Source organism: Asterias rubens, chromosome 7 (genome assembly GCF_902459465.1).
Source record: "Asterias rubens chromosome 7, eAstRub1.3, whole genome shotgun sequence".
NCBI classification, from domain to species: domain Eukaryota; kingdom Metazoa; phylum Echinodermata; class Asteroidea; order Forcipulatida; family Asteriidae; genus Asterias; species Asterias rubens.
The window spans coordinates 5789802-5814449 of NC_047068.1; the positions used below are offsets into that span (position 1 = coordinate 5789802).

At 37.9% G+C, this 24648-nt stretch overlaps 1 protein-coding gene across 4 annotated transcripts in view; it reads right to left on the reverse strand.

The window, feature by feature from the left end:
- LOC117292452 (neurogenic locus notch homolog protein 1-like) overlaps positions 1-24648 on the reverse strand; it is a 62638-nt gene that overhangs the window by 25247 nt on the left and 12743 nt on the right. For all 4 annotated transcript variants that reach the window (XM_033774490.1, XM_033774488.1, XM_033774489.1 and 1 more), the window contains exons 8-29: positions 24516-24629; positions 23397-23510; positions 23034-23147; positions 22319-22432; positions 18796-18909; positions 17842-17958; positions 17409-17522; positions 14912-15022; positions 13969-14082; positions 11881-11994; positions 11268-11381; positions 10399-10512; positions 9664-9777; positions 8995-9108; positions 8274-8387; positions 7339-7452; positions 6441-6554; positions 5755-5868; positions 5016-5129; positions 3840-3953; positions 2460-2573; positions 1610-1726 (exon numbers count right to left, since the gene is read on the reverse strand). In XM_033774490.1, the coding sequence (XP_033630381.1) occupies positions 1610-1726; positions 2460-2573; positions 3840-3953; positions 5016-5129; positions 5755-5868; positions 6441-6554; positions 7339-7452; positions 8274-8387; positions 8995-9108; positions 9664-9777; positions 10399-10512; positions 11268-11381; positions 11881-11994; positions 13969-14082; positions 14912-15022; positions 17409-17522; positions 17842-17958; positions 18796-18909; positions 22319-22432; positions 23034-23147; positions 23397-23510; positions 24516-24629 (2511 nt within the window). The remainder of the gene's footprint in view (positions 1-1609; positions 1727-2459; positions 2574-3839; positions 3954-5015; positions 5130-5754; positions 5869-6440; positions 6555-7338; positions 7453-8273; positions 8388-8994; positions 9109-9663; positions 9778-10398; positions 10513-11267; positions 11382-11880; positions 11995-13968; positions 14083-14911; positions 15023-17408; positions 17523-17841; positions 17959-18795; positions 18910-22318; positions 22433-23033; positions 23148-23396; positions 23511-24515; positions 24630-24648) is intronic.

Consider the following 24648-nt stretch of genomic DNA (forward strand, 5'->3'; position numbering starts at 1 on the left):
ATCTATCTATCTATCTATCTATCTATCTATCTATCTATCTATCTATCTATCTATCTATCTATCTATCTATCTATCTATCTATCTATCTATCTATCTATCTATCTATCTATCTATCTATCTATCTATCTATCTATCTATCTATCTATCTATCTATCTATCTATCTATCTATCTATCTATCTATCTATCTATCTATCTATCTATCTATCTATCTATCTATCTATCTATCTATCTATCTATCTATCTATCTATCTATCTATCTATCTATCTATCTATCTATCTATCTATCTATCTATCTATCTATCTATCTATCTATCTATCTATCTATCTATCTATCTATCTATCTATCTATCTATCTATCTATCTATCTATCTATCTATCTATCTATCTATCTATCTATCTATCTATCTATCTATCTATCTATCTATCTATCTATCTATCTATCTATCTATCTATCTATCTATCTATCTATCTATCTATCTATCTATCTATCTATCTATCTATCTATCTATCTATCTATCTATCTATCTATCTATCTATCTATCTATCTATCTATCTATCTATCTATCTATCTATCTATCTATCTATCTATCTATCTATCTATCTATCTATCTATCTATCTATCTATCTATCTATCTATCTATCTATCTATCTATCTATCTATCTATCTATCTATCTATCTATCTATCTATCTATCTATCTATCTATCTATCTATCTATCTATCTATCTATCTATCTATCTATCTATCTATCTATCTATCTATCTATCTATCTATCTATCTATCTATCTATCTATCTATCTATCTATCTATCTATCTATCTATCTATCTATCTATCTATCTATCTATCTATCTATCTATCTATCTATCTATCTATCTATCTATCTATCTATCTATCTATCTATCTATCTATCTATCTATCTATCTATCTATCTATCTATCTATCTATCTATCTATCTATCTATCTATCTATCTATCTATCTATCTATCTATCTATCTATCTATCTATCTATCTATCTATCTATCTATCTATCTATCTATCTATCTATCTATCTATCTATCTATCTATCTATCTATCTATCTATCTATCTATCTATCTATCTATCTATCTATCTATCTATCTATCTATCTATCTATCTATCTATCTATCTATCTATCTATCTATCTATCTATCTATCTATCTATCTATCTATCTATCTATCTATCTATCTATCTATCTATCTATCTATCTATCTATCTATCTATCTATCTATCTATCTATCTATCTATCTATCTATCTATCTATCTATCTATCTATCTATCTATCTATCTATCTATCTATCTATCTATCTATCTATCTATCTATCTATCTATCTATCTATCTATCTATCTATCTATCTATCTATCTATCTATCTATCTATCTATCTATCTATCTATCTATCTATCTATCTATCTATCTATCTATCTATCTATCTATCTATCTATCTATCTATCTATCTATCTATCTATCTATCTATCTATCTATCTATCTATCTATCTATCTATCTATCTATCTATCTATCTATCTATCTATCTATCTATCTATCTATCTATCTATAAATGCTTGTTGTTATTATCATTATTACTTCCTACCTGTTGAACACAGTAGTCCTTGCCACCCCTCTGCACAGATACATGTATGTACTCCGCTATTATCTGCAATACATGTGGCACCGTTCTGGCATGGGTTGCTGGAACACGAATCTGCCTCTGTACACAAATAACAATATTAACACTAATTAATATCAGATAACTTCCATATTGCCATCACGCAGCACTTAATCCTTTCCAGGTCCCGCTGAAAAATATTCAAAGGCGACTTGAGAACAAAATACTCAAAATCAAGCACTTCCAAGAAATAGCACTTAGTGGTCAGGTTTCAGTCTTGAGTAAAAGCCTTGAGTCTTGATCAGGTGGTCAGGTTTACGGAGTGGTTTCTTGTCTTATCTTCCAACTCAGGGACCCCTGGGTTTAAACCCCACCAGGGGCACTATGTGGAGTGGGTTGTCACACCCTACATGCCCTACATGACTGCAGGGGGTTCCACTGGAATAGATCTCTAAGAATTTCATCAAACATCTAAAACTGAAACTTCTTCACTGTCTTCTCCTCTTTTAGTTCATGGGGAGTAAAGTGATAAAGTACACTTTTCTGTGAGTCCATGGCTCCACAACCAGAAATAATAAAGGAAATTAAATTTAAAAGAAGAGAGAACTGAAACATCAGCCTTTAAATCAATGTGATGTGATGTTTTAAACGCTCTATATGTTGAGAAATCCTCGCATTACAGAAGCTAACAAGGTGTTTTTTTAAAGGTTTATTTCATATGTTTGAGTCTGTAGCCTAGCCAGTGAAATATGCTTGATGTAGGTGAAGAATTGCCTGCTTCTGTAAGCGCTAAGAAGAGCCATGAAAATTGGCCCCGATTTATCAATTAACTTACCGTTTTCACACATTGGGCCATAGAATCCTGCTCGGCAAACACACTGGAACCGACCCGGTTGGTTATAACATTGAGCGTTATTCTGGCAGGGTTGGCTGTTACATTCATCAAAATCTACACCAAGAAATCACATGAAATAGACATTAATGACAGGGAAATTCTTCGAGAGATAAAAGGTCATTATTAAGCCTTGTAAAACAGGGATGAGATTCTGAAAAATTGAAAAAGACTGAAATATTTTCGTCACGGGAAGTGAACAACACACATAACCTATATTTCCCATGTCTATTTTGTTCACTCGATAAAACAAAATTTTGGGTTACCTGCAAGTGTTTTGATATGACTGTAATTCAAAAAATTTTCAAAAGAATAAAAAAAAAAAAAAATAGAATACAAAATTTGTGTTTGCCTATTTGCACCCTTAAAGGCAGTGGACACTATTGGTAATTGTCAAAGACCAGTCTTCTCACTTGTTGTATCTCAACATATGCATAAAATAACAAACCTGTGAAAATTTGAGCTCAATCGGTCATCGAACTTCCGAGATAATAATGTAAGAAAAAATACCCTTGTCACACGCAGTTGTGTGCGTTTAGATAGTTGATTTCGAGACCTCAAGTTCTAAACTTGAGGTCTCGAAATCAAATTCGTGAAAAATTACTTCTCTCTCGAAAACTATGGCACTTCAGAGGGAGCCATTTCTTACAATGTTTTATACCATCAACCTCTCCCCATTACTGGTCACCAAGAAAGGTTTTATGCTAATAATTATTTTGAGTGATTACCAATAGTGTCCACTGCCTTTAAAGCAAAGATATGACTCGCCCGTCGTTTCAAAAATCAATTTGCTAAATTCACAGACTATAAAAAGTCTGAACAGCTGTAGGCTTCTATATCCAAAGTTTTGATTGCCATTAATTCTAAGAGTGATTACCAAACATATACCTTTTAACCCTCTGGACTAGTGCTACTTATGTGCAGGACCACATGCTTCCGAGCACCAATAATCCAGTTTACTTTTGTTGTTTCCTCTCTCAGTTGATTTATTCCCCATGCCCGATGCTCCTCTTCTATTCGTTCATTATTTTGCTCATCTTGTTACCCTCTTTATCATATTCTGTACATTGTTTTTTTGTATAACTGTTGTGCTTTTCGCTTGAATAATTATTGTGTTCATTATTATTTTGATTGGTTCGTTGTGTTATCGTTTCACTTTTACTTCTTTCCGCTTTAATAATTATTGTGTTCATTATTAATTTGATTGGTTCGTTGTGTTATCGTTTCACTTTTACTGTGCTTTTTGACGTACTTGTATTTGTCAGGGTCAATCAACTGATAATAATAATAATTAGATAAAATAGTTGATTATACTGGTCTCACCTATTTCACAGTCTCTACCCTGGAACCCACTTGGGCAATTACATTGGTAGAAATCCAGTAGATCCAAACAGGTTCCAGCATTCTGACATGGTCCACTTGCACACTCATTTATATCTGAATCAATTAGAGCAACGGGGAAAAGTCACAACATTAGTCCTAAAACCCTGACAGTCTTGCCAATAAAACAAAATTATGTTATAAAATTGCTTACGTTCAAGGATTTGAGTGTTTTTGTAACACAAAGCACAATGTATACAGATTTACATCAAACTTACACTGTTAGAAGATAATGATAGTAGAAAGCGTACCTTAAAATATTAGTTGCTGAGGAGCTGTAGTTTTTGAGAAATTAGTAAAACATTGTCATGAAAATACGTTTATTACATGCTAAAATAATCTTTGTCTCATGATCACTGAGACAAAAATGATTTTCATGACATTGTTTTACTCATTTCTCAAATGCTACAGCACCTAAGCAAGTAATATTTCTACTATCATTATCTTCAAACTGTGTAAGTTAAGTGTAATCTGTGGACATTGTGTTTTTTTGTCCTACAAAAAACTACCTAGACCCTTTTAAGTATGTGTCACAGGATTTTTGTCTTCAATGTAATGCTGATTGTAAGAATTACAAAGATTTGTAAAACAAAATAAAACATAAATCACCTGAGAAAGTTCAAAATTTACAATTAAAGTTTAAAGTTCACAATTTCAACTTGTTGAGAAAACAAAAAAAACCTTCAAAGTATTCAAAGGCAGTGTACGCTATTGGTAATTACTCCAAATAATTATTAGCATGAAACCTTACTTGGTAACAAGTAATGGGGAGAGGTTGATAGTATAAAACATTGTGAGAAATGGCTCCTCTGAAGTGACGTAGATTTTGAGAAAGAAGTAATTTTCCATGAATTTGATTTCAGGACCTCAGAATTAGAATTTGAGGTCTCGAAATCAAGCATCTGAAAGCACACAACTTCATGTGACAAGGGTGTTTTTTCTTTCAGTATTATCTCGCAACTTCGTCGACTAATTGAGCTCAAATTTGTGAGAAGACTGGTCTTTGACAATTACCAATAGTGTCCAATATCTTTAAAGGGACATGTTTCCATGGATTGGGCGAGTTGGTCTATGAAATACACACAATCAGAAAGATGCTGATGGTAGATCTTTGCTTACTTGAGTTACAGTTGACCCCAGTCCAGCCAGGTTGACACTGACATGTATACTGGTTCTGACCATTGGAACATGTCCCTCCATTCTGGCATGGGTTGCTCTCACATTCATTGGAATCTGACAAAATACAAGAACTAGGTTTTCAAAATGACTCATACAAAATCAGTTTAGCATCACTTATTTACAAATTATTTGCAATAAATCAGACAGTTGTTTACAAGTAAAATTAAGTAAGTTCTATAACTGGAATTCAAAATAAGGTTTATTTGCAAAACAAGGTAAATAAAACTATTTCTATTGTTGTGAAGGCAATAATAACTTGATACAAGTTAGTGCACATTCATCATCATGCATGTCATGTTATCCAACTGCAGATGTTTTAAAAAGACGGACCAACAGCTGTTGCAAACTTCTTACCAACCGAGAGGACCTATGGCATAAATGCAAAAAATAGTAAATGGTCAGATGATTCAACCCTCACAGATACTTTCTTGAAGGCTGAAAATATAGCCTTCAAGAAAGAGTCTGCTCGGGTCGAAACAGCTAGACATTAATAACTGTTTTGCATTTGTGATTTTTGTAAGAGACAACACAGTTTTTCCTTCAGCTTCAGATTGGTGTCTTACAAGTCTTATACAAATACAGTTAAAAGACCAAACCTAATATAATAATCCACCGAAAATATAAAAAGCTACATTAAATATGACGTTACTAACAAGATAATTGTATAAAGTAAACTCACCCTCATTGCAATTGGTACCCTGCCAGCCTCTTGGACACATACATGTATACATGTTGAGTTGGGAAACGCATGTTGCAGTGTTTAAACATGGACTACTCGCACACTCATCAATATCTGGAAATATAATTATATTTAAAGGAACGTCACAGAATTGGTAAGAAACAAAAATCATGAAGATCACAAATTAACATAAAACTTACACGGTCTAATGATGATGATAGTAGAAAACATCACATGAAATATTATTGTCTGAAATGTCATATATTATTTATTATTTCGTGCTGGAGTTTATCACTCAGTGATTGTTTATTCATTTTTCTTTTTGCATCGATGCCACAAAAAAATGTTATAGTTTTTTCACTATTCTCTCGTGACCAATATGGCCGATCCATCTCAAACTTCTACAGGTTCGTCAGTTTAAACTGCAAGCAACTGTTCGGTTAGCAAAAACCAATTCTGTAATGTTCCTTTAATTATTCTTTATTCATAAAAATACAAAAAAACAATCGATAAAGGAGTGTGCACACAATCCGTTCAGCCAAGCTACCGAGACTCAAACCAACACTGATCAAAAACACCAGAGATTTAGTCCGGTGTTCTTATCCGTTCGGCCATGACACTGGGACTCAAACCCATACTCTTCTGATGGAAAACACCAGAGCCAATTAATGCTGTTTAAGACCTACCTGTTTCACAGTTTGAACCAGTATATCCAGCAATGCATGTACAGCTATACTCCAAGCCCAGATCTGTGCACGATCCACCATTCTGACATGGGTTGCTCTCACATTCATTTATTTCTTACCAGAAAAGAAAACAAGAAAAAATGTTAAAATCCTTGGCAAGGAAGGTACAATAGTTTTTCACAGATGAAGAGCATCTCTTTCATTTCCGTTTTGATTACATTGTATAGTAACTATTAATAATGACAATTTTAATTTAATCTTTTAATCAGTCTCTCGGCGATGACTAGAGCAATCTAGTCGAAACATTGAAACCAATTAAGATCACTCCACGGTAGTGAAGTTAACAACGAAAGTAGTAGTAGTCCCAACCAATTATAGTCCCAACCAATTATAGTCCCAACCAATTATAGTCCCAACCAATTATAGTCCCAACCAATTATAGTCCCAACCAATTATAGTCCCAACCAATTATAGTCCCAACCAATTATAGTCCCAACCAATTATAGTCCCAACCAATTATAGTCCCAACCAATTTTCTACCCTTTGCCCAGGTAGTATTTAAAAAGCTGAAAATCCAAAAATTTACTCAGCGGAAGTCAGGCAGTAGAATACGGAGCAAAACAGTTCTCTAAAGAACAAAATCTACCAAGTAGACACACACATGGTTTTACTCCAAACAAAATACACATTGATACCTCACCATGCAATGCCTCAAATCACATAAACATTTAAAACATAAAGTTTGATTCCAAAAGAACATGTCAAATTCATTTCAATTCAATTCAATTAATTTATTGTCCATTAAAAGATAAAAAAGAAAAATTTATATGTTAAGTTAAACATAACTTGTCCAATACGCTTTCTCGATGTTTGTTTGATGATTATTATTTTGTCTTACCGGTTTCACAGCGTGTTCCTTTATAGCCCAGTGTGCATTCACACAAGAACTGATGCTGACCATTCAAACAGGTTCCATTGTTAACACATGGCCCACTGGCACATTCATTGATATCTGTATAAAGATTATTAAAACATTAAAAAATACTGAAACAGAAAACGTGAGGTTTTTTGCAGGTCTCTATTTGGTCCTTTCTTAAAATCTTAAACAGAATATCAAATATTCAAAAGCTGGAAATTTTACATTCAAAACTTAAACAAAATGCAGGCAATGATTGATAAATAATGATTTTGAATCAGGCATATAAGGGGATTGGGTTCGGAGTAAGGGACGGAGCTGACTGGAAAAATAGTCGAGTGGCAGAAGTGTACCTGACAATGTCAGCTGAGTGATAACTGCTACACACATACAATTTTAACTCCTAAAAGTGCCATGGTGGTTCTTGTACGATCTATTTTATGTATTCTGAAAGCCCCATTATCGAACATGTATGATCTATTTCATGCACTAATAAGATGTTATAAATCGTACATGTACAACCCATACCATACATGTTATCTTAAGAGGGCATTGCCAATCCAAAAATACAATTGAGTTTAGGATGTACCAAGGCAACACAAATCAACAAGACACATTTTTGTTTGGTTAGAAAGACTTGTTTGTTAATTTGTAGAACAGAATTTTGAAACCTTAAGAAGCTTGGCATTTTACGTTCAAAAAACAAACAAAAAGCGGGCACTGAACGATTAATAATGATTTTGAATCAGGCATGAAAAGGGTGGGGTGCGGGTGAGGTTCGGGGACAGATCGCAAACTAAAAGGTGAAGAGTTACTACAAATGAGTTGATTGGGTTTTGTGTCATTTTACTCGCCAGACACAGCAATTACAGGTAGCAGCAGCCAACTAAAAGTTGAAGAGGTGATTTAGTACTTACCCAATTCACAAGTGGTACCTTGCCATCCTGGTAAGCAGATACATTCCCATTTATTTAAGCGATTATTGCAGATTCCTCCATTCACACATGGATCACTACTACATTCATTGATCTCTAAATAGTAAAAATAAGAAAACAAAAAACTCATTATAAAGCATCTTAAATAAAAAGAATTTTTTTAAAGTAATGCTTTAGAAATGTAGATGTAAATAATAAAAACTAACATGTGAAATTCTATTGTTTAGGATTGATTGATTAAAAGGTGGTCACATTTATATCGCTGAAAATCCAGAGCAAATAAAATGTCCATGTAGGAGGAAAAGTCAGAAAAATAGAAACACACAACCAAAGAAATGTTTCTGAGAAAACACTTCTCGGATTAAAAAAATGTTGGCATAAAAACTGATATCTTTTCTTCCATAACCACATAATTACTTCAAAGGGAAAAGATTCTCAAAATGCTTTATATTATCGCAAAGCTGCTGTTGGCTTCCAACCAATAAGTTTTTTTAGCCGATCATTTTACGAGTGATTACCAAACATATTACCTTCCCTTTAAAAGAGACAAAACGCCAAACCCAAGTAACACCTTTGTGTTAATCCAGCTCTTACACAGAAATATATGCTGTGCCTTTAAAAAAAGAACCAGCAATGGTTTAACAACTCAATACTTCAACTCCATGATTCTGACACAGAGTCTTTAGTCAAATTGTAAACTTACCTAATTCACAGTTGTTCCCACCATAGCCACTTCTGCACGTACACATGTAACCGTTCACTTCATCAATGCATGTCCCAAAGTTCTGACACGGAATACTTAAACATTCCTGTATGTCTGTCAAGAAAGTTGCAAGATAAGAGGTAAATCAGAGGGAAAAAAACTAGAACACCAGATTTATCGATAAGATGACATAAGATGACTTACTGCAAAGGTCATGCTGTCATGGCATGTTACTTTGGTGAATAGCCAAGCTACAGGTAGCCGGAAAAATATGCTTTTAATATTTTTCAGTATTCAACTCATGCTTGTGTGATAACTTATAACATCGACGGCATGCATGAGAGTAAAGCGTTGTGAACATATTACATCGATTCTTTGTTCTCTTACACTGGCTAACTATACTCAAGTGGATTCAGATCAACATCCTTTTTTTCAACTTCAACTTTCCAATGGCCAACGCACGACCACACGCTATAGTGATAGAGCATTCTCAGTAGCTGCACCAACTTGCTGGAACAAGCTCCCTCTACAGGTCCGTGACTCATCTCCGATCAGCTCAGTTAAAAACACATCTTTCCAGACAATGTTTAAGTGCTTTGAAACGCCTGTGGAAAGCGCTATACAAATGTCAGTATTATTATATACTAAGCCTCCTCTCCTCCTGCTTACCTGTTTGGCAGTTAGTTCCTGACCATCCTGGGAGGCAGGTGCATTCATAATGATCTTGTAGATTGACACATGTAGCGTTATTTTGACACGGTGAACTTCCACACTCATCAATATCTACACGTTAAAACAATAACACTTAGTTTAAATCAAGCTACACCAACAGAGCATCCAATTCTCTTCATCATTTGATCTGGTGCACCAATCCTCCACCAAAGAGACTTGGACTAAATCTAGCTTCACCAATTTGATAACTTAACGTACTTCGGGAAGTCCATGGAACTCTGACTTGTTCCCATTGGAAAATCTTTATAAGAGATGTTAAATTTGCGTCGGGATGCTGAACGCTGAATGCTGAACTATGTTGCTTCATCTTTGAAAGCACTAGACACCTTTAATAATTGTCGAAGACCAGTATTCTCACTTGGTGTATGCATAAAATAACTAATCGTTGAAAATTTGGTCTCAATTGGTCATTGACTAAGAGAATAATAAAAGAACAACACCCTTGTTGCATTTCTATATGTGCTTTCAGATGCATAATAAAAGGCTAGAGCTGAAGTCTTTTAGTATTTGAGTGAGATAAATTACCTCTTTCTCAAAAACTACGTTACTTCAGAGGGAGCCGTTTCTCACAATGTTTTATACTACCAAGTAATTTTTTATGCTGACAATTATTTTCAGTAGTTACCAAGTGTCCAGTGCCTTTAATAAGTAACCTAATCTAATGTGTCTTACCGATTGAGCAGTGGGTACCAGTCCATCCTGGTCGACAGTCACATGAATATGCATTAACCTCATCAACGCATGTTCCGCCATTTGAACAAGGAAAGCTGATACACTCATTGAAGTCTAGGTAATAGAAATGAAAAATTAAAAAACACATCATTAGAAAAGTGAGATTAGGAAAATAATACACAAAAATATTTGATAGAGTCAGGTAATAACTAGCAAAAAAGGCTTATGATGCTGTTTTGTTTTTAGGGAGTTTACTTAAGTATGATTTTAAACTCTCATTACGGGATTGCTCCATTGGAAATTATTTGCACAAGAGGCCAAAAACTCGGAAAGAAAACATCCTTTTGGCCTCTAATGAGTACACAGGGGTTTGCTGTGTCAATAAACTTATTGGATTAGTAAGCTAATCTCCTGGAAACTGAAATGTTAACCATCTCAATGTGAGTTTCCAGCAAATATTAACATGTAGAAGGCATCAGTTTTGGGATTACATTTTATATTTTCATTCTTTTGACAAAAAGTTATCAAAGTTTAATTTGTTAATCATGCAAAAAGACCAAGTATCAGCTGAGAACCTACACACAAGGTAACTCCTTGTTGCAGTCGATTTTTACGATGGAAGAACAGAAACACCAGAGCAAAAGTCTGACGCACAAGGCCACCTGGCCATGGCATGCCTAAACCCTGGTTCATATTTCCTGCGGATACATATTTTGACGTCACCAGTTCGTATCACATTCACAGGAAGTATGAACCAGGATTTAAGCCTTGTACACTGCTATTCATCAGTAGATTGATTTGAACACAAAGCTACATCTCATTGACCTTTGACCCTAGCATCCTTTGGGTCCTTATTAATCTGTACTTACTTATTTGACAGTTGACACCAGTGAATCCAGGCAGGCATGTACAGGTATACTGATTCTGGCCGTTGTTGCAGGCTGCCCCATTCTGACATTGGTTACTGGCACACTCATTCACATCTGAAACACATAGAGAGCAAACAAAGTAGCATCAGTTCAAACATGTTAAGTAAAATGTATCTACATGTACTCACAAAACAGGGGCCAATTTCATACCACTGATTGTTGGTGAACAAATTTTCGTGCTAGCGGAAAAATTTGCATAAGTGTAAGAATATTTCAAAGGCTAGAAAACCAAACAGGCAGCTTGAACGTCCCATAGATAAGGTTTATCGCCAATAGCAAAATATCAAGAGAGGGCGCTGTTGAACCCACACAAAGATATAGGCGATGCGTGCGCGAGTCGTGCATGATAACATACATCGCATAGCAAACTGCCCCATATGCCTTCCCACAATGCATTACGGTTCTGAATCGCGATAAACCTTATGGATTTTTGTTGTTATGTCATTCGTTTTCATTATTATGGAGAAAGGGGAATTCTTCACAGATTTATAGAGAAAAGAGTCTGTATGGAATTCAGTTCAATGAGTAAGGAAAGAAACGTAAATGAACTTACCCTCTTGACAGTTGGTACCAAACCATCCATTTGGACAAATACAGCGATACATATTAGCATTATTCAAACAGGTGGCTCCGTTCTGACAAGGTGTACTGTCACATTCATTGATATCTATCACAAGAAAATAAGAGAAAAACACGTTAGGATTCAAACTGGTTTCAGGTCATCACTGTCATCACCCAGGCTATTCTTGTGGTTTTGACATCATCACTATCATCACCCAGGCTATTCTTGTGGTTTTGACATCATCACTATCATCACCCAGGCTATTCTTGTGGTTTTGACATCATCACTATCATCACCCAGGCTATTCTTGTGGTTTTGACATATCATCACTATCATCACCCAGGCTATTCTTGTGGTTTTTACATCATCACTAACATCACCCAGGCTATTCTTGTGGTTTTGACATCATCACTATCATCACCCAGGCTATTCTTGTGGTTTTGACATCATCACTATCATCACCCAGGCTATTCTTGTGGTTTTGACATCATCACTATCATCACCCAGGCTATTCTTGTGGTTTTGACATCATCACTATCATCACCCAGGCTATTCTTGTGGTTTTGACATCATCACTATCATCACCCAGGCTATTCTTGTGGTTTTGACATCATCACTATCATCACCCAGGCTATTCTTGTGGGGTGTTGTGGTCGAGTGGTTAAGGGCACTGGACTCAAGTTCTGCATTTTACAGAATGTGGGTTCGAATCCTGGCCTAGTGAGTCGTGACACTTGTGTCCTTGAGCAAGGCGCACAGTTTGGGCGCATTAGCATAGGGCATATTTATTGCATTGCAGAACTGCATGCCTTTCAGCGAGTGAAACCACAGAAATACAGCCTGATGGAAATCCGACACCTGAGAATTGTTATCCAACTACCAGTACTGGATTAATTTTGACAAGATCACTTTCTGTTCTTTTCTAGACCTTAATATACACATGATGTCATAACAATAGGGTGCCCTCACCTAAAGGTAAAAAAAAGCTGTTCAATGGCCAAAACCTGTGCGCCGCGCGTAAAAATCTTTGTGTTTTGATTGTTTCAAATGGGCATAACATGGGGAATATCTACCCCTGCTCCAGAGTAGGGGTGTTTTGATTGTTTCAAATGGGCATAACATGGGGAATATCTACCCCTGCTCCAGAGTAGGGGTGTTTTGATTGTTTCAAATGGGCATAACATGGGGAATATCTACCCCTGCTCCAGAGTAGGGGTGTTTTGATTGTTTCAAATGGGTATACCATGGGGAATATCTACCCCTGCTTCAGAGTAGGGGTGTTTTGATTGTTTCAAATGGGCATACCATGGGGAATATCTACCCTTGCTCCAGAGTAGGGGTGTTTTGATTGTTTCAAATGGGCATAACTTGGGGAATATCTACCCCTGCTTCAGAGTAGGGGTGTTTTGATTGTTTCAAATGGGCATACCATGGGGAATATCTACCCCTGCTCCAGAGTAGGGGTGTTTTGATTGTTTCAAATGGGCATAACTTGGGGAATATCTACCCCTGCTTCAGAGTAGGGGTGTTTTGATTGTTTCAAATTGGCATAACATGGGGAATATCTACCCCTGCTCCAGAGTAGGGGTGTTTTGATTGTTTCAAATGGGCATAACATGGGGAATATCTACCCCTGCTTCAGAGTAGGGGTGTTTTGATTGTTTCAAATGGGCATAACATGGGGAATATCTACCCCTGCTCCAGAGTAGGGGTGTTTTGATTGTTTCAAATGGGCATAACATGGGGAATATCTACCCCTGCTTCAGAGTAGGGGTGTTTTGATTGTTTCAAATGGGCATACCATGGGGAATATCTACCCCTGCTCCAGAGTAGGGGTGTTTTGATTGTTTCAAATGGGCATACCATGGGGAATATCTACCCTTGCTCCAGAGTAGGGGTAAATGGTCAAACTCCAGGGTACCCTTGAAACCTGCAATCAGAACCCTATGGAAAAGGGACCGTGACAGTGAAGCCAGGGTAACTGTGGGGTAAAACATTTCCTGGACCTACCCAGGGATTCCACAGGGATAAGAAATAAAGTGTGAACAGGGCCATATGAACAAGTACCAGTGAGTTTACCTGTTGCACATGTGTCTCCCGACCACCCATCAGCACAGACACAACTGAACGAGGCTACATCATTGAGACAGGTTGCTCCATTCCTACATGGGTTGCTGGCACATTCATTAATATCTAGACAAAGAAATTACAACAAGAAGAACATTTGAGAAGCAAAAAATAATAATATTAAAAAGAAACTTGTGCAAAGAGTTGCAGATCGACTCTACCAGAATACGGCGGATATTAACAAATGGATACAAATGCTGAGATACAACGACCTATTAAAAAATATACCAACTTGAGTGCAAACAACAAAAACAATGAACACTATGCACATGAAAAATTCAATTTCAACATAAAATGCATTTTCATTATCAACTTCATAGCATTGTCATTCGGACACACGAAGACTAGTATCTGAACTTTATGTTACCAAATATGTATAATGAAATAACCAACCTGTAAATGGTATAGCATTTGGTTATCAGAGTCATAAGATTGGAGTGAACAAATATCCCATATCCTTTCAAATGAGAGTTTTGCCCTTACAAAATCACACACACTTGCTTCACTCATTTCTTTAACCTTAAAACTTTAAAAGAAATATTTTGAGGGAAGTTTTCCACTGTGACAGTCTTTACACCACAAGTGTGTAAATCTCTCAACCTTTATTTTTTCCATCTTACGCATCACCAAGCTTCATTTCCCGCCTTCGTGCATCACAAAGCTAATCCGCCTCCACAGTACTTAAGCAGCATGCAGCATCAGAGTCCAGCTTTCTCAAGAAGACGATCAGAGCATACTGATCGAAACGTCGAGTTGAAACCAACGGTTCTTTTCAGAACCACCCCAACTCATTAGAGATAGTCATTACATGGTGTTACCTCCAACCTTTCTATATAAATCTTACTAAAGTTGAAGGCATGCTATAAAAACAATGTAATGAAGGATTCTTTCTTACCAATACTGCAGGTTACTCCTGTCCAACCAGCATTACAATCACAGTTAAAAGCATTCACTTGCTGTATACAGGTTCCATTTACACAAGGGTCACTGGCGCATTCATCTATATCTACAATTTAGGAACAAAAAAGATGATTTTGATAAGTAGATTAAAAAGTGACAAGAAGTTCTTAAACAGCCGTTTAAAACTGGAAGCCAGCCATGCGCAGCCAGCCAGTCTTAAACAGCAACAGCTATGTCTTTATCAGCCGTGTCAACACCCCCACATGACCCACTCTCCACCAATAGGATTAGCAAAACTGTTTGGGGTATAGGAGACTTTCCAACGCTAGGTGGCAGCAGATATACCGGGTAAATTTCCATTGTTTACGTAGTTCTGAACATACGCATAATTTTGAGAACAATGGATTTACCCGGTAAGTCTGCTGCCCTCTATCCTCCCAGAAAGTCTCCCATTATGAATATGCTTTTACACAGTTAGGGGCCATTCATAATTGTCGATGTTTTTAAAATTTTGATTTCTTTTCCAAAGATTTTTGACCCACCCAACCACCTCAAATTTCGATTATACAAAAATTGATTTGTTTAACCATTTAGCCACTGGACCGCCCAACCGCCTATCGATATACTGTATGTGGTAGGAGGAAACCTTGCTAGCTTGTGTTTGTAGAAAAAAAGGAACGTCAAAAGAATCCTCGATAGTCATTATTAAGCTAATGAAGCTAATGATGATGAAATAATTTAGCTCTTACCCCAACAAAACGCTCACTAGTAAACACAAAGGAAACTGTATTTATTCATCATTCATGATAATATTGTCGAAAACTCACGCCTTCGCATTTAATCAGTATAATAATTGAGTCAGATAAAAGCCTTGAAAAGCTGTTGTGTCAATTTTATCCTTACAAACAAATATTATTCGCCATAAAAATTATCGTAGTCGTTTAACGAGAGACATTCATTGTTTTCATGCGAACTTGTACTTTTATACAAATATCAAGGTTCAAATTGTGCATAAAGTTAAGCTGTGGCTATCTTTTAAAATTTGGACTACGATTCCAGTAATTAACTGCAAGAATCTTGATATATTAGTTTTCAGCAAACTCGGGCGGTGCAGGGACTACAGGGTTAAGCAGTATTCAAAATAAAACTACCTGTTGTTTGCATTGTACATGTACTTGCATGTACTTTGACATGTGTGCCCCGGACCAGTCAACTTTTGACCGAACAATTTCCCAATGCCGTAGCTGTAAGTCTTTCAGGAAACCTTGCCATTGCTGCTCAGCAGCCGTTTCTTTCGGATTTCTTGAGAGCAAGCAAGAAGCACAAACAAACCTCTCGTATGATAAACAGGGAGTTTTCACGATCAACTTTTGTTGCGCCCAAAACCTGTGTAGATCGGTCGATATGTCGAAACTGACGTCCAAATGCTTATCGTTAGTGAAAAGCTTGGATTCCAGTCGACTCGACCACCACCGCTTGCCAACTCGAGTCCGACCAACTCGATCGTTTACCTGCTCGATCGTTGTACTAAACTCGACCGTTGTGCTTTCAACTTAAAAGCTCATCTCGTATAAAAAAGTCAACTCGTCCATTGTGCAGCGGCCTGTCCGCATATTTTTTTTCCATGACGAACGTGGGCACACATTTAATTACCCCACGTTTGTCTTGCTCACCCGGATGCGATCTACCCACATTTGTCCTGGGAAAAAAAAATACGCGGCCCGAATCACATGTGGGTCGTCCTCCCAATGGTATTTCACTGTCATGACTGTGGGGCCGGCCACACGAATGGGGTTTCGTCACACACATTTACATGCACGAAAGTACGATCTTAAAATTACGTACATTCTGTAGCTATGTCAAGTACACATTGTACCTCGGTTCATTATCGCGCGCAGGAACGCTGGTATGCAGGCAAGCCAAACTTCGCTTTTTTTATTTTCATTTATTAATTTCTTTTATGAAAAGTGAATTTCGATTTTCAATTATTTACCTTGACCCGGCCACCCACTAATTCGAAAAAAAATATTGAAGTTTAAAAAACATTGACAATTATGAATGGCCCCTTACATTACAGATATTATATTTTAAGAAAATGATATGTGGCCTGGCGTCCATGTTCTTTATGGTTCTTCAATGGACTTCAATAGACTTTTCAACTTATTGAATCACAATTTCTGATGTTTCTGAGGGCCAAAACAATTAATAAATCAGACTTAAGTAGAAAGAATATCATGCCTGCCATTACTATTCATTTGTCAACCGTTTCTTTTAATTGAGAACTGTCGTAGCTGCATATTCCCACGGAATTAAGATGATACCAGGAATGCTGTCTTGAAGATCACGAATAATGCCAGCATGCTCTACATTGTAGCATGAGGTAGAAGACCAAGTCTTAAATCTGCAAATAATGCTAAGCGTACAACAGTTATGCTTAACACAGAGACAGGTAGTCTAGCAATGAATAAGCAGATGGGAACATGTACACTTACCAGTCTCACAAAGAGTTCCTGTAAATCCTGAGACACAATTACAACGATACCCATTGACTTGATCTAAACAGAAACCTCCATTCTCACAAGGGCTGATGTTACATTCATTAATATCTGTAAACAATGACAGAGATACATGATACATGTAAATACAAGGACTGGGCAATGCGATGGTACAATGTGTGGCTGAAGTAGAAAAGTTAACGTTTTTATCAGGTACTGTAGTTGCATGACATGTCTCCAACCCTTGACCACAAAAACAGTGCAGTGTCATGGCCGAGCGGTTAAGAGCACCGGATTTAAGCTCTGGTGTTTGATCAGCAGAGTGTGGGTTAGTAAGCAACTTGCAACAGCTAATTCTATTTTCTCTTATTTGTTTTAAGATGGGACTATGGTCACAGGAACAAAAACGAGATTGAAATTGAGTACTTACTGGTTTGACACTGCTCACCAGTCCACCCTGCGACACAGTTACAACTATACTGATCATTGAGTTGGTTGATGCACTGGCCAGAATTCATACAGGGATTACTAACACACTCGTTAATATCTGTGAAGAAAAAACAACAAATATTATTCATCAAATATTACTCTTTTGATTGTAGTGAACTCAGTAGAACATATCCACAATATTTTGTCCTTTCACCATGCAGGATTCTCAGGCTGTCTAAATCGACAGCTTTTGCTACGGCTACAGCTCTTGCTAGATTTACAAATCATGCATTGAAGGCAATACATCCTCAGACCTTAGCAACAGTCCCAGAGCCATAGCTGTAGCCCTAATAGTTGTGCATAGCGCGCACACTTTTCTAGTGATTACCACCAAATATGGCTATCTAAGACACTTAGTGCAATCCATCTATTCACCTTGAGCATCGCTGAGTGACGGCAGGGTTAAACTTTGTCCGGGTACTAAACAATCCTGCACTGTTGTCAAACTGCGCAAAGAACTCATGCACGATCGCCAATCTGCGCAAATCATTCCTGCACTATCGACATACTGCGCACACTATTCCTGCACAATCGGCAAATTTCGCACACTATTCCTGCATGGTGGATTGTGTACGTTGTGAAGTGTTTTTCAAATGTTTTTGCCCAGGTGCTCAACAATTTTGTCCGGGCACTACATTTTTTGAATGGGCGCATTTAGTATTATGGACGGATGCAGCGCCCGGACAAAACCGCGGGTAGAGAACCCTGTGAGCACTTTATATCTGTGAATCTCAATTCTATTCTTGTTTTCTTTTGTTGCTACATGCCTTACTTGGATGTAATGTAGTCTCCTTTACACAGGGAAGACAAATTTCATGTTTTTTATCATGACAATAATATGTTTAATCTTTAATAATTATTTAGACAGTTGAGAAAGATTGAAGTTTTGACTTACCCACATTACAGAGGGTTCCAGTCCATCCGGCTGTACATGAACACATATACTGATTCCTACCATTGGAGCAAAAAGCACCGTTCATACATGGAGCACTTTCACACTCATCAACATCTACAAGAAACAATCAAGAAATATTCAATGTTTGTTTGTTTGTTTGTTTGTTTAGATGATCTTCCCGGCAAGGAAACAAAGGGATATAGCGGCCTAGCTGCGACGTCATGAATTATGAATTACGCAAATCAAGAAATTTTGATTCAGTAAATAGAAGACAATATTTATTGTAGTCATTGTGAAATCAGAAGTTAGCTTGGTAGGATCCAAACCCACAACCTTGTGATTGCAAGTCCTGCAGTCTAACCACTGGGCCACAGTTAGCTTGGTAGGTATCGAACCTACAACCTTGTGATTGCAAGTCCTGCAGTCTAACCGCTGGGCCACAGTTAGCTTGGTAGGTATCAAACCTACAACCTTGTGATTGCAAGTCCTGCAGTCTAACCACTGGGCCACAGTTAGCTTGGTAGGTATGGAACCTACAACCTTGTGATTGCAAGTCCTGCAGTCTAACCACTGGGCCACAGTTAGCTTGGTAGGTATGGAACCTACAACCTTGTGATTGCAAGTCCTGCAGTCTAACCACTGGGCCACAGTTAGCTTGGTAGGTATCGAACCTACAACCTTGTGATTGCAAGTCCTGCAGTCTAACCACTGGGCCACAGTTAGCTTGGTAGGTATCAAACCTACAACCTTGTGATTGCAAGTCCTGCAGTCTAACCACTGGGCCACAGTTAGCTTGGTAGGTATCAAACCTACAACCTTGTGATTGCAAGTCCTGCAGTCTAACCACTGGACCACAGTTAGCTTGGTAGGTATCGAACCTACAACCTTGTGATTGCAAGTCCTGCAGTCTAACCACTGGACCACAGTTAGCTTGGTAGGTATGGAACCTACAACCTTGTGATTGCAAGTCCTGCAGTCTAACCACTGGACCACAGTTAGCTTGGTAGGTATCAAACCTACAACCTTGTGATTGCAAGTCCTGCAGTCTAACCACTGGACCACAGTTAGCTTGGTAGGTATCAAACCTACAACCTTGTGATTGCAAGTCCTGCAGTCTAACCACTGGGCAACAGTTAGCTTGGTAGGTATCGAACCTACAACCTTGTGATTGCAAGTCCTGCTGTCTAACCACTGGGCCACAGTTAGCTTGGTAGGTATCGAACCTACAACATTGTGATTGCAAGTCCTGCAGTCTAACCACTGGGCCACAGTTACATTAGCTTGGTAGGTATGGAACCTACAACCTTGTGATTGCAAGTCCTGCAGTCTAACCACTGGGCCACAGTTAGCTTGGTAGGTATCAAACCTACAACCTTGTGATTGCAAGTCCTGCAGTCTAACCACTGGGCCACAGTTAGCTTGGTAGGTATGGAACCTACAACCTTGTGATTGCAAGTCCTGCAGTCTAACCACTAGGCCACAGTTAGCTTGGTAGGTATCAAACCTACAACCTTGTGATTGCAAGTCCTGCTGTCTAACCACTGGGCCACAGTTAGCTTGGTAGGTATGGATTCTACAACCTTGTGATTGCAAGTCCTGCAGTCTAACCACTGGACCACAGTTAGCTTGGTAGGTATCGAACCTACAACCTTGTGATTGCAAGTCCTGCAGTCTAACCACTGGGCCAGTTAGCTTGGTAGGTATCAAACCTACAACCTTGTGATTGCAAGTCCTGCAGTCTAACCACTTGGCCACAGTTAGCTTGGTAGGTATCGAACCTACAACCTTGTGATTGCAAGTCCTGCAGTCTAACCACTGGACCACAGTTAGCTTGGTAGGTATGGAACCTACAACCTTGTGATTGCAAGTCCTGCAGTCTAACCACTGGGCAACAGTTAGCTCGGTAGGTATCGAACCTACAACCTTGTGATTGCAAGTCCTGCAGTCTAACCACTGGACCACAGTTAGCTTGGTAGGTATGGAACCTACAACCTTGTGATTGCAAGTCCTGCAGTCTAACCACTGGACCACAGTTAGCTTGGTAGGTATCAAACCTACAACCTTGTGATTGCAAGTCCTGCAGTCTAACCACTGGGCCACAGTTAGCTTGGTAGGTATCGAACCTACAACCTTGTGATTGCAAGTCCTGCTGTCTAACCACTGGACCACAGTTAGCTTGGTAGGTATCGAACCTACAACCTTGTGATTGCAAGTCCTGCAGTCTAACCACTGGGCCAGTTAGCTTGGTAGGTATGGAACCCACAACCTTGTGATTGCAAGTCCTGCAGTCTAACCACTGGACCACAGTTAGCTTGGTAGGTATCGAACCTACAACCTTGTGATTGCAAGTCCTGCAGTCTAACCACTGGGCCAAGGTTAGCTTGGTAGGTCTCAAACCTACAACCTTGTGATTGCAAGTCCTGCAGTCTAAGCACTGGGCCAGTTAGGTTGGTAGGTATGGAACCTACAACCTTGTGATTGCAAGTCCTGCAGTCTAACCACTGGACCACAGTTAGCTTGGTAGGTATCGAACCTACAACCTTGTGATTGCAAGTCCTGCAGTCTAACCACTGGGCCAGTTAGCTTGGTAGGTATGGAACCTACAACCTTGTGATTGCAAGTCCTGCAGTCTAACAACTGGACCACAGTTAGCTTGGTAGGTATCGAACCTACAACCTTGTGATTGCAAGTCCTGCAGTCTAACCACTGGGCCAGTTAGCTTGGTAGGTATGGAACCTACAACCTTGTGATTGCAAGTCCTGCAGTCTAACCACTGGACCACAGTTAGCTTGGTAGGTATGGAACCTACAACCTTGTGATTGCAAGTCCTGCAGTCTAACCACTGGGCCAGTTAGCTTGGTAGGTATGGAACCTACAACCTTGTGATTGCAAGTCCTGCAGTCTAACCACTGGACCACAGTTAGCTTGGTAGGTATCGAACCTACAACCTTGTGATTGCAAGTCCTGCAGTCTAACCACTGGACCAAATGATAACCTTATATTTCTCATCATTTTTTCTCATCATTTTTTCCCAAGTCTTCCCTACTGCTTTTACCTTTCTATAATCTTCAAGGTTTACCCCTTTTTCTCAGTTTCATTCTCTTTTATCTCTTATTGTTTCTACTGTTGTACCATAGGCAGTATTTTGATGGATAACAGTATTAAAACAAAGATTATACTCTTGTATAATTGTTTTGTCAATGACCTAGATTGACAAACAGCTTATTTTGTTTCGCATCACAAATGATCTGTGCAAAAGAAATAATGTTCAGCTTTGATAAAACAACTATTTTCTTCTTGAAACAAGCTCTGAGCAAATTTGAGTGTATTACCAGGGATGTGGTGCTGTTGAAAAAAACCAACTGAACTCTGAGCGGAAAGCGCGAAAGCATGTGAGCTTGAAACTCAATATTAACATTTTTCTTTGGTTGTAAAGGCCCTACTCTGCAATGTTTCTTCTTCATTTTTTTATAAATTTGATTGTTAAATAAAACTGGAGACATCCCATTCCTGTATTACTTACCCGTTTGACAGCGTGTCCCAGTCCAACCAGAAGTACACGTACAGTTATAACCATTCACGTCATCAACACATGTTCCACCATTCACACAGGGCTGGCTGGCACATTCATTTATATCTATAAAGACAATAAAGACAAAACTGCATTAATGAAAATGAGGTACGTTTCTAAATACAAATAAATTTGAGAGAACGCTTGAAGAGCCTGACCTCTTCCTTTTTTGTTGGTCAAGAAACCGTGAGACAAAGAACTCCTTGTAAAGAACCAAATAAGATAAGTCTTGCATCAGACAAAGCACATGTTGCTGTTAGGGATAGGTTTAGGTTGATCTAAATCAATCAAGCTTTTGGTCATACTGATGCTTTACTATAATTGCTTCCCTTCACCTAGGTGTATAAATGGGTACCTGCGAGGGTAGAGGTTGATATTGTGTATGATAAAGCCCTTGGAGAGACGAGGCAGCCCAGAGCTGTACACTCCCCAAAAGTTAAAGGAATGTTGTTGGCCAATGACTAGGGCACTAATGTAAAAAGCATTGAGACTTTATTGAAAACTGCGCTTTATACAAACTAGTTATTATTTATATTATTATTAATAATATTCATTGAAAGCTTGTCAAATTTCGGTCGCTCAGGGGTTGTTGGTACAAGCAGCTTGTGGCCAATATTGTCTCTAAAGGGGTTACGGAAGACGAAGAAGAAAGTAAATAACATCTAACCGATATCACAGTTGATTCCTCTCCATCCACTAGTACAGGTGCATCCGTACTGATTGAATAGGTTACTACAACCAGCTCCATTCTGACATGGGTTACTTGCACACTCATCCACATCTAGGGGAAACAAAACGTACATACTCATGGTTAAGTAATTTGCATATTGCTGTGGAAGAGCTGACTGGTTAACAAGATATGAATACATTAATACAAGCTGCTCCATTCTGACATGGGGTACTTGCACACTCATCAACATCTAGGGGAAAACAAGATATGAATATTCATGGTATGTAATTTGCATATTACAGTGGCATAGCTGATTGGTTCGAGAAGGCGATTAGAAGAGGTGATTGGTTGAAATCTCACCTTCAGTACATGTAGTTCCTTGCCATCCAGGTTGGCATGTACAGCTGAATGCATTGACCTCATCAACACAGATTCCATTGTTCTTACAAGGAAAGCTTGCACATTCATTGATATCTACAGACAAGAAAAGAAATGGTTAATAAATCGAAATCAATAGAATAACAGTTTTTATTATTATATATTATCGATGGCAAGTTCTTGTGAAAAATCAGAACATTACTTAACAACACTGTACAGCAATGTAGTGTGGGCAATTCAAATTGAAAGATTCAGGGTTTTGTAACCATAATAAATCTCGTTTTTTTCTAAGCAAAAATTTAACATTCAAAGAAGCCTAACAATAATTGCTCAAATTGTTTGTTAAAACTGAGTAAATTTCAATGGCTGTAAGAATGGGGTCGTGCTACCCTTTTCATCTTTTATTTAAAGTCAGTCCAACTCCTACATTATGCCATCAGCCATTTGCTTTATCCCTGCTAGTTTATACATAATTATTTCTCTCCTAGCAAACCCAGTCTGTTTTTTGTAAATGTTTTCTTGTTACCTGTTTTTCTTGTCTCCTTGTTTGTAGTTTGTCTGTCTAGGCTGTTTTCTCCAAGCCTTGGCTTAATCTATTTACATAGATAACTATTCTCCCTCCATTATTCGGCTTATTATTTTACTTATCTTAGTAATATTCTTTGTATTTTGTCGTCGGCATTTTGCAATGTCATCATTTGTTTGTCTTGTCCCTGTTTCTTCTTCGCCATTTGTTTGTTTGTCTGTATAAAGGTTGTTGTCTACTAGCTTTAGCTTACTCTAACAGCCTCATGCTCTCGCTCCTTCTTGTACATAGTTAATTCCTAGTTATTTATTTATTATTTGATTTAACATTACATTGTTTCTGTACAATTTAATGTGTTTTTGATTTTGTTACATTTCTATGTACATGTACTGTTTAATTCTCACAATTGTTCTTTTTCTACAACAAGAGTATGGAATAAATTTATCATTGAATTGTATTGACAAATATTTTTATTATGAAATATCTTGAGAAGAGGAGTATGAATGAATTGGTGAATAGAATTGGGAGTGGGTTGGGGGTGAGGAACTGTTATTACTTTAGAGGGTATGTCTTACTTGTGAGGCAGCGAGTGTCGGTGTAGCCAGCAGCACAGGTGCATGAATATCTGTTCATATGGTCAACACATACGGCTCCGTTAGCACAGGGGTTACTCAGACATTCATCAACATCTAGTTAGAAGATCACAAC